Source organism: Raphanus sativus, chromosome 6 (genome assembly GCF_000801105.2).
Source record: "Raphanus sativus cultivar WK10039 chromosome 6, ASM80110v3, whole genome shotgun sequence".
NCBI classification, from domain to species: Eukaryota; Viridiplantae; Streptophyta; class Magnoliopsida; order Brassicales; family Brassicaceae; genus Raphanus; species Raphanus sativus.
The window spans coordinates 46,811,626-46,823,534 of record NC_079516.1 but is presented as its reverse complement, the minus strand read 5'-3'; the positions used below and the strand labels follow the sequence as shown (position 1 = coordinate 46,823,534).

The window sequence follows — 11,909 nt, the reverse complement described above, 5'->3', positions numbered from 1 at the left end:
ATTTTGAGTCATAAGATTCCTTCTTTTCGTGTCGACAGGCAATATTATAAATTTTCATCTACTGATCACATGAACACTAGGAATGGAGATAACATAATCAAATTCAACCCACCACCTCCTCTTTTCTAATCGAATTTGTGAATTAAAATTCATATGCTTAAAAAATGATTAGTACAAAAGAAACAGCACAGGCGACTTTATGTTCTGACGTGTTGCTTATGATTAATCAAATCGGTCGGTCGAATAAATTTATAGTAAGTCAAACAAATTGTAAAGGTTGAATCATGTAGATTTGTTTTTGAATAAAATGTTGATTTCAATTTCAACTTCACTTTGTCGCAAGTAGAAACAAAATCTACATCGTAAGTCAAGTAGGTTAAATTTATAGTAAGTCAAACAAATTGTAAAGGTTGAATCATATATATATATATATATATATATATATTGTAGTGAAAAGTTATTTGCTTGGTTTTATATTATAATTTTATTAGATAAACATCAATTATCTTCTTCTTTAAACCAGCCATTAAATCATGTAAATTTCGTAATTTGAACGCTATATAAAGTTTTGAGTCGCTTTTTGAGAAAAAGTAGTGTAGTTGGTTTATTGCAGACTTCTTTAGCAAAATGACAAATCATAAAAAGTCCTGAAGACGTGAAAATTAAACTGGGGTTTGGAAAGAGATCTAATTTTCACTGTTCAAACGATGTGAAGATGAAAAATAGAAATGGTGTAACTAAATTAAGAGGGAAAAATAAAAAGAGATCTCTAATTGTAGAGCTTCTAACTACATCTTATCACCATCACATGCATGCATTTAAGTTTTTGACTTATACGATTACTTTCCTTACACGAAACTTGTTCCCATCTACTCTTTTCCAACATAGCCAAGAAGCAAACTTGTCGAGACTTCACAGAGTTCTCCAAACAACAAAGACTAATATTATAGTAATAGCTTAAGTCAAGTCCAAAGAGATTCTTGCTTCAGAGGGTCTTGCATTTGCATCTGCATTTGCATTATACTGCTTGGAGAAGCAAAGTTAGAGTTGAACTGCCCAGAAGACATGGCATAACCCAAGTTGTTATTATTGTTGTTGCAGCAGTTATCGATGTTGTTGTGTAGCAAGAGAGCTTTATCGTCTTGGTCTAGTTCAAGTACTTGATGGTGAGACTGTAAAGTTGGCTCGTGTTGCATCTGGATGCAGAGAATCTCGGCTTGAGCCACTGCTAGTTGCATTTGAAGCTGTGAGACTTGATTTTGTAAGTAAGAGATTGCTCCTACGCAGCCGTATACAGGATCTCTAACTCGTGCGTTTGCTTCGAAAACCAGACTATTCACCGCATCAGCTCTTTGATGAACCGGTAGCTCCTGTAACAATTTATACCAACCATGTAACCATTTTTGTATATAAACGAAGTTGCCATTATTAATTCTTATGTCTTCATATAGTTTTTAAGCATATTTCGTCAACCAGTTCAACTGAATATATAATTAAAGAAGCATATGCAAAGAATGTTGAAAGCTTTCAACGGAATAAATTTTCATGGAAGAAAAAATAATAATATTTATATAGTTACTGGCAAATAAGAACGAAATAGAACCTGCAACATTTTGCTGACGTTGCTTGCGCCGAAGACCTTATGAACAATGGCGAATTTGTGAGGATCGTCAGGAGGGAAATAAGGTGCAAATATGCAATCTTTTGCACAGCGTCGTCGAAGAAGCTTACACGAAGCACATGGTGATGATCCAGGACCGCCCATGTCTACTTTTATCACGGTCACGCCGGTCTTAGTTAACAAAGTAATTAAGTCAAATCGTTACAGCTTAAGGAGAGAGTTCTTTTGAAGTTTGTGAATATAGAAGGAAGAAATGAAAGCTTAGAGTTAAAGGGATTAGTCCGAGAGGCGTGTATTTATAAGGGAGCGAGCTAATTTGAGTACTAAGCTAAGTTGGTGTTCACATGTGTTCATTTAATTTTAACTTTAAATGTTTCGCTTATAATAGTGTCTAAATAAGAAGTTACAATTTTATGTTCTTTTGCGAAAAAGTTTTTTTTTTCTTTTGGGACAAAGTTATATTGCTTTTAGTTACAAAAAAAGTTATATTGCTTTTTTTTTCATTTATCTTATTTTTTCGTTCTTTGCTATATATTCTTTTTTCTTCTTTTTTATAATTTGTTTTTGCTATATTCTTTGCTGTATATTTTTTTGCTGGATCCATTTAGGATTTGGCCAGAAAATTGCCACTATTTTTTTTAGTTAGTTTTTATTATAAATGATATGTTTTAAAAATTTGTATCTTAATTAATTATCATTTTACATTATTCCTGTGATTTTTTTTTAATAATTTTTCTCTCCTTCGTACATATTTTACAGATATTTTTTTTTCAACTTTCATACTCTTTGATGATATATAGTTATTGAGAGAAAAAATCATTTGAGAGAAAAAGTTTCATATAAATGGTAACTTTGATGATATAAGTGGGGTTAACAACCTAGTGATGTATTTTATTCTACAATTAGTCGTAAGTTACTGATTTATGCAGAGTTTGAATATCCTTTGTATTTTTTTCTTCAAAACATCCATAAAAACATCCATAATTTGGACTACGAATACATACACATTACACGTTAATAACCGATGGTGTTGAAAATATACGTGTTCAATAATGACGTTACTGAGCGAGAACAATACGGTGAATTAGGAAAACGGAGTGAGTACCGCAAAGGCGCGTGATAGGTTGGCGTTCAATGCAGTTTTGAGAAGGATCCCCACGTTGTTATTTGACTCTTCTCTTTTCTTTAACAACGACAGTCGTATACTAACCTCTTATATTTCTTTATTATCATGTATAAAAATATGTCAACAATATTAATAGGTTCTCGATGTCTCAGTCTTCTCTCTTAAAAAAAGTCGAGGAAGGTGGGTTACAAAAACTTTTTTTTACTATATTGTGTAATAATATATAGGCTTTTGAGCTGATACTATACAAGCAACCCTGTATTCTTCTGTTTTATAAAAAAAAAGTATGTAGTATTTCGAAGTAAATTTCATAAGAAAAAATCGTTAATACCTTAAATTATATACTATCATAGTAGTCCTAATAGATATAACTGATCTGAAACGAAATCATGAATACTAATGTTTTGTCAACTGACGAAAACAAGTTAGAGATTTTTTTTTTTGAACAAACTAAGTTAGAGATCTTATATATCAAAAATGAAAAGAACCAATACTATATAAAAAAACACATTCCTTACACAATATGGTTTTAAAACGATTTATTTGTGTAATACTAAACTAAAACAAATTTCACCTTCTACATAACCAAAACAATTAACAGTATATAATCCATATATATATTATTTCATGGTTTGAAAAAAAAATTATATGACGGCCTATATTTGACTTTTCCTAACACAAAAGGAAAACCGAAACAAAAAAGTTAGTTAGGCAATTAATTAATAAATATAAGAATGAAATAAAATCAAGAGAGAGGAAGTGGTTAATGTTAGGATAATACACTATGGAAGTGAGAATGACGTGAAACCCTAATTAGGACCGAGAACACTTAAGAATTGGCCTCCAATGTGAATGTTTGTTGGCTTGAAAGACATTCACATCAAAACTTCAACCAATCTCTCCTTCACACAACACTTCCTCTTTATACTATTACTTAATTCATCTCATACTATTTTAAACTCTGTGAAGGGATTATGAGAATAACAATGTTGGAGAGGCCCGACTTTTCATGATAAAACACTGATTAAATTAAGAACTTGGGATAATTATAATTATTTCTCCTTGTAGAGAAGATAGAGAAATACATGAGGACAGAATCTCTGCGAAGCATCTTAGGACAGCCCTCGAAGCGTGAAAAGCAACATTTGTTTTTGTCGGATTACGGAGAGCGAAATATAAAATTTCATAAACTCCATCTTAGGTGATAAACCCTTGTCTTATTTAACTAAAGCCAAAGTAAGACAAAACCATGGTAAACGCATCAACTATTTTATTCATTCAACTGTTATACAGGAGAAAAATAATAATATACACCAGATTTAGGCCATCAGTACTGTTGGAATTTTTTTGGTTGAATCTTGAAAAATAGAAAAACTAGAAGAGGAAGAGAGAAAATAGCATCACTCTTTAGTATCTAAGATTTAAAGGCTTTAAAAAATTTATAATAAAATTATAATATATTAAAAGGAAAATATCTTAGATAGCACAAAAATTATGATAAAGATAACATACAAAGAATATTATTTAAAGTAGGGTTAATTAAATGTTTAAGTGACTATTTCTCCGAACTCTAGATCTTTACCTTAACACCACCATGTTTGTGATACTAAATCTTAATAACTAAAATCAAATCCATTTTTTCTAATTTAGTTAATAAGATTTTGAAAAATACAAAATTCTCTGTATGTTATTTTTGGAACAAAAAAGTATTTAATGTTATCATATGATTTGTCCGAAAAAATTTTATCATATGATTTTTCCGCTAAATATGGTATTTCTTATTATAAATGGTAACTATCAAATTCATTATAAACTTTAAAACGTTTGTCATTTTGGAATGGCTAACATTTTTAAATATTGAAATATATTTAAGGTAAGATTTTATAATAGATAATGATGCCCAATGTTTTTTCTTGGCACAATGGCACCACAAATGAGATTAATGTCTATATAGCATTAACGAATGCGTGTGGTTGTACGATGGTAGTCAAAAAGTGGTCTTGCTTTTACCATTGGGACGAAATCAAGACTAACTTTTTGCACATAAATACATTGAAAGTCCTTAACGACTTGTTAATCGAGGTTAATTTAACTAATGGAAATGTAAAAAATAAAAACAATATAAGTAATTTAAAGTTCTGTTTTAGACATTATAAATACATTTATCTGACTCTATCACCACAAAGTTAAATGACATCGTTAATAATATGGATGTGAAGTTTGGAGATGTGATTAATATAATGGGAGATGGGGATAATATTTAATCCATACAAATTCGCAACAAGACAGACCTTCAGCATCGTTTTGAACAATCTAATTAATAACCTAATTAACGTTCAAAAATTGTAGATGTAGTTTCTTTACACAGTATTCAAAGACCTAACCTTTTTGAATCCAAGAAGAACAAGTATTTGTGCACATTTTCTTCGATTTGCTAGCTATATGACTAATGCCTATCTACGTACCAAAAACACAAAGATCTTTGTCAATAAAAATATCTAATAGGACAGTTGAATGTTGATATCTATTTCACAATCTTGTTTGTTCTTGTAAAATGCTCCTTATTAAATTCATTCTAAATATATCGGTTCAGTTATCTTATTATAGTTATCTAGTATACTTAAATGCGATACATAAAAACAAGGAAAAATCTTCTAAATAATTTAAATAACCTAAAAGTCAAAATAATCAAATTAGGTTTCATAAAAATGGTAAAAACAGTTATATCCTGATTTATGGTTTTTTATAATTATTTAGTAAATATATGAAAATAAATATATATAAAAAATCCAAAAACAACAAAATTAATATATATTTTAAAAAATAAATTTCCGACTATTTTTTGGAAACATTTTTCTTAAAAAAAGTTTAGGAAAACCTTTTTAATATGTAAAATATCTTCATCAATTTGTAAAAAAACTCAAATTCAGTAATGTTTTCATAACATGTAATTAGACACTTTGAGTATAACTTATATGTATATGTAGAAAAGTCTTCATAAATGTGTATAACATTCCTGAATTTGACTTACATTCATATTTAAATATGTATGATGTCTTTATAAATTTTAGATATCAAATTTAGGAAGGTTTTATTACAACTTTATGATGATGTTATACATATTCAAAAATATCTTACAAACCAAATTATATTTTATTAGTAATTGGTGAAGATAATTTCATTAAGTTATCTGTATAGCAATATTATTAAATGTTATTATAGACATCTGACTATAGTCAATCATAATTTTACTTAAAATTGTTTATACAAAACTTTTAATTTATTTTAATTACTATCTCATAAATTTATCAGTGAAAATTCTATAAATATTGCTAAAGTATCTCATAAATATTACTATCATCAAAAGTTATAAATTTTATTCACATATTAATACTAACAAAAATTCTTAATATGATAAATTTAAATGAAAAATACCTCTTTAAATTATATATTCTAATTGATCGTTTTGTAGACCGATCATGCATTTTCAAACTAATGATCTCAAAAGTTAACTTACGGAGGAGTATATGCCTTAAATATAATTCTCTTAAAATAATATTTCTTCTCTATGCAAAAGATTCATGTATAAATTTTTTCACACATATTTTTTAAAAAATATTTTCTTTTGTTTATTACTTTTAATTAGTTTAAAGTCTTATTTGATCTCCTATAAAATTCAACAACTTACATTTTGAAATTTTAATTTATTTTTTAATTTTAAATGATAATTAATTAAATTGGAACATCAATCTTTTGTATACAAGAAAAAAAAAACTAAAACATCAGTGTTTTGTATACGTATAGAGTAAAAAACTTCAAAGGAAATTAATGCAAAACCCACAAAACAAGATCCGACACAAAGCTAGTTTATTTAAAAGAAAACCCTAGTTAATGTCTGAAGAGATTCTTAAAATAATGGTTTTTTTTTGTTTTTTTGATAAAAACCTCAAGAGAAGTTTCAACCATCACGTTAAGTGAAAACCACGTCAGTCCAAGCTTCTTTCTAATCCTTGTTTCCGAAGTGAAACTCTTCTCTTTTACTCTCATAGTTTTTCTTGGACTCCCTCTCCCCCATTTAAATTCATTTACTATATCTAAGTTATCTCATTTACAGCCTTATTATATGTTTCATAAGAAGAAAAGGATGATCAGCCTGAACTAAGTTCCCAATATTCCAGTTGTCACGATTGTGACATGTGGGATTAGGGGTGAGCGTGAATCAGAGTGTCACCTAGTTTTTATTATTTGAAATTTGTTTTGTATTTTACGGATATCTAATTTTTCGATTTGATTTGCTTTGAAAAACTTTAGATATTTGGTTTCCCGAATATCTAGAAAATTTACAGATATTTACGAATATTTACGGATATGTTATTACTTTATTCAAGTGAAAATTATAAAACATACTAGTTTATCTTCCAAAAATACATTTTACATATGAAATAAAGACTAGTGAAACTAATGTTTCATAAAATTTAAAAACTAACTAAATGTTTATATAAAACATAAAATTTAGAAGAATTATAGATTTTATATTCCTTTCTTAATTTTATACTTTTTTGGTCAACTCTTAATTTTATACTTATATAAGTAATTTTATAAATAAAAATAATAAAGTTAAATGTTAAAATAATAGTTATCTAAAGTTATAAATTTATATTTCTATATTTAATTGTATATATACATATATTTGTATAAAAGTTGAAGCGGATTGGATATACGGCTCTATTTTTTTTAATATTTGTGATTTGGCTTCATTTTTAGCGGATAGTGATTTTTAATATTTATTTTGTTTCAGAAATTTATTGATATCCAGATTTTGTGGATCGAACCGAAACGGATAACGAAGGATAAAATATCCACTCCTTACCAAAATTATATACATGTCCAACCAAAATTGATATGGTACGTGAACTTAATCCAAAATTTTAAGAAAATTCTTGGATTAAGAATAAAATATCATCTACTAAGAAAAACATGCTCCATACCAAAACCCTAGAAACCATAGTGCTAGAAAGTGGTTATGATTCTTAATAAAATATCAGTTCATGTGGTGCATCTAAGGAATGTTTTTTAAACCAAAAATGCCGGGGACATGCATGAAAAACCATTTGACTAGTTTGTGACCATCGCCCACAATATAATCTCTACAAAGTTTTTTATCTATTTATATTCTCTACAAAGTTATTCGCTTGATAGCACGATTTCATATATTTTATGTATATGTTAATCAGTGAGTAGCTTTTATTCACGAAAATCTATCAACTTGGATGGGTTGGACACCCACAGTCAATGTATCATGCATTAGATTTATCCAGAATCGTCGCTTTGCCCCTCCAAACTCAGATCAACTCCTATGATCAAAATAGCACGCATCTAAAGATTTGCCTACAAAACCTGTCATTTTCTACTACACCATGAATGAATAGATCTCTTCTACTGAGTTTCCAACTAGTTGAATAACACTATTTTGATCTGATTGCCAACATTAGTTGTCCATGGATTATTTTTCTCTTTGAATTTTCAGTGTTCGGTTTTTAGTTCTTGCAGATATGTGTTAACGCCATATAGTGGTTGTTGAACTTTTATTAAATAATAAATATAGTATTTTTTTTTGTTTCACAAATAATAAATATAGTATACACACAAGAAGTTTTAAGGAAAACTAACAAGCCTAATTGGGTAAACAATCTTTTCTATATTTTTACAGTCATGAAATTTCAAAAGCTCTTTCTAACCAAAGTTTATCTAACATAAAATCCTTAAGTACTTAGTGGAAGAGTTTGTCACCTTTTCTTGCATTATAGCATTCTAAAAGGAGATATCTCTTTTACATACTAGTTTAATCAAAATGAGATATCTCTTTTACATACTACCATATATAGAGGATGAACAAATTGTTTAGGTGTAATGGATGGATATATTTTAGAATTAGAACTGTCACATTGGGAAGTGGTTCTTGTTAATGTACTTTTAGATTCATTCAGAAGAAAACCTAAAATTTAAAATTTAAAAGAGAACAAAAGAAAGAGAGGAAAACAAACATCTTTGGGCACCTCGGAGAAAAATAAGCATGTGAGACTCGATGCACATCATTAAATGCTTTACGAATGACATGGAAGATTCGGTCCTCGGTATTTGCTCTTTTGTTTTTCTTTCTATTTTCTTATCAAAGGAAAGATTCGGTCCTCGGTAGACACTTGGGCACCGATAGGAGTTGTCCTAGATGTGCTGGCCCAGAGGAGTCGATCAATCATCTTCTGTTTGAATGCCCCCCAGCCCTACAGGTTTGGGCCTTATCGGACTATCCGTCCATTCCGGGTGACTTCCCGAGTAAATCTATTTACCAAAACATGACCTTTCTGTTTTGGGAGAGAAAAGAGGTGGCTCCTTCGAGACCACAATTCGATACCTTCCCATGGATCTGTTGGTACATTTGGAAGGCGAGGAATGACAAACTCTTCAATGGGAAAGTCGTCTCCCCGATGGATACTCTTCAACATGCATCCCTCGAAGCAGACTGCTGGAGGAAGGCAAATGAAAAGGATCAAACTGATGAGGATCAGGATGACCCTCACACCCCAGCGATAGAGACGAATCCCGAGACACCCCGAATTCCTACATGCCAAATTGATGCATCATGGATTAATACTGGCAGTGTTAGTGGGCTAGGGTGGAGTCTTAAGGATCATATCGGAAATGAGATGTTTGGACTACGGGCTTGTACTAGGAGCCTCTCAGCACTCCATGCTGAGATGGACGGTCTACTCTGGGCAATCTCATGTATGCAAGAGAGGAGGTTCACATCGATACGGTTCGAAACAGACTGCTCGGACCTAGTTGACATGACCACAAACCCGGAAGAATGGCCATCCTTCGCAACAGAGCTCGACATGTTCCACCGACTACAGGATAATTTCGAGGATGTGACCCTTAGTCATATTCCTAGAAGTAGAAATGGTCGTGCGGATACTTTGGCAAAGGAAGCTAGGAGGAAAGGTTACATATTTTCCCATATAGGTCAGACTCGGACAGACGGAGATGCTCCCCGGAGGATTAACTCGTCTCGACCCCACTTGATCTAGTACATTGGGCAGCCGACAAAAAAAAAAAAAAAAAAAAAAAAGGAAAAACTAAAATCTCTTTGGAAACGATGGGAGACAAGAAGCAATGTTTGACGAGTTCGGTAAAACTATTAAAGTCTCTTCTGTGCTTTAAAGAGGTTGAAAAGAAATTAAAAATACATGACGGGTTTTTACTTATATATGGAGTAGTTTTTTTTTTGAAAATGAGTTTCTTTTTAGCGGAACTCCAAATTAAAGACCTTTTTCTATAAAAAATTTAAGTCTTGTCACTGTGAGATTCTGGAAGAAACAAAAAATGCATATCTGAAACATCAGGGCTTCGTACTAATCCGTAGACTTGGACTCTAGCAGTCACCGCCTCATCTTAGTTATTTTAGAATTTTAACTCTAGTTTTCAGTTTTGAAAATTACCATTTCATTTCAGTCGTTCTATACCTTTTACGATATACTACCAAAAACAATTCTCAAAAAAAAAAAAAAAACTAAAACAATTCTCTGACTACTTCAGAGGTTAGAAAAATATAAAACAAAAAATACTTCAGGGGTTGAAATAGCTAAAACAAAAACGAAAACTTTATCTTTTTCTTTCTTGAATTTAAAATACAAACAAGACCAAAAAATACATAAAACCAATATATATATATATATATATTATCAAAACTATTATAACGACAGTACTATAAACGAAAACAGTACAATGAACAATTAAAGGCTATAATACTATAATGTTATACCTCTCAACGGCTTGAAACTGTTTGTAAGTTTAAGGCATTCGTTTTTCTATTTAGTTGTGCTAACTATACTGTAAATTTGAACTAATATATATATGTAAACTTGAATGAAAATCCTATTTTTTGTTGGTTTGTCTTTTTAGTTTTAGTTATCATGTGTGAATAATTTTATAAACATGTCATAGTTTGTTTTTCTTAACATTTTTAACATTTTATAGTTGATTATGGGAAAAACTTACAAGTGCTATTGTAAGTTTTTCCCCCATAATCAAAAAAATGGAAAAACTTACAAGTGCTATTAAGACAACTGCAAAATAATATTTTGTCAATGATATAGTACAAGATTACTATATACCACGCAACAAATGGATATAACTAATACTGATTTAAAAGCAGCATTTGCTAATAATTACTATAGTACTATAATATCACACAACCATGATCAGTCAACCCTTCGAAATTCATGTGGCAGCTATAGTTAAGGGAATCAGCAGATGAGCCTATTCATGATCTGGTTATATATATAGCCATATATAACTGAGCTATTGATAGTGTGGTGTTCCATAGTTATCCGATAATTTTGATTAATAAATGGTGATAAAGTTAAATGTAAAACTTGCGTACATCATAAACTTCGATAATATATAAGGTTACATAATATCAAAAGTTTCAGCAAACGTAAACTCACATATTTAGCCTTATAGCTTCAAATATGGATGTTGCAGAGATCATGGAATATTCTCGTATGATTCCTTCTCATAACATCATAATATGATGATGCCTTTCTTTTAGTGGTTAAAGTCTAGGTCCAAAGTTTAAGCAAAAAAAAAAAGTCTAGGTTCTGCATTTCTGTTTGCCGAGTTCCTTGTTGTTTCTTAAACCCTAAATTGCTATAAATTCGCGGATGGACATGGAACAACAAAGAAACAACAAGTAAAATGTTTTTCTTTTGTTGATTCGAGATATCATTGGTTTGAGACCTAACTAACTAATCTTTAAGTGCTTAATCACCGGCGCTAGTTAGACACAGTTGTTTCCAAGAGGAGATATCATTGCCATCTGGTCATATACTAGGATAATCTGAAAGCAACGAATTCGACTCCACGGCCCTTAGAATCATTATGGGACATCATTTACCACATGACCACTAACACATGGTTAACAAATAAAACGGTAAAACATTAAAAGAAAGCAACAAAGAAAATATCATTAACTACGAGGTGGTTGTCTAGTGGTAGGCGAGTTTTAAGATTGCTAAGCATTCTGGATTTAGAGACACCCCACTACAGTTTACTATATAGTCAGCTGATATAGATCTATTTTACGGACCATTTAAATATTCGGAA

General features: G+C 30.3%; 1 protein-coding gene across 1 annotated transcript; it reads right to left on the bottom strand.

The window, feature by feature from the left end:
* Positions 1–695: 695 nt before the first annotated feature.
* Positions 696–1,814, bottom strand: LOC108810544 (LOB domain-containing protein 12). Its single transcript, XM_018582650.2, has 2 exons — positions 1,604–1,814; positions 696–1,370 (listed from the first exon to the last, which is right to left on the bottom strand). The coding sequence occupies exons 1-2, from the start codon at positions 1,763–1,765 to the stop codon at positions 963–965; spliced, it is 570 nt and encodes a 189-aa protein (XP_018438152.1). The 5' UTR covers positions 1,766–1,814; the 3' UTR covers positions 696–962.
* Between the last annotated feature and the right edge of the window lie 10,095 nt (positions 1,815–11,909).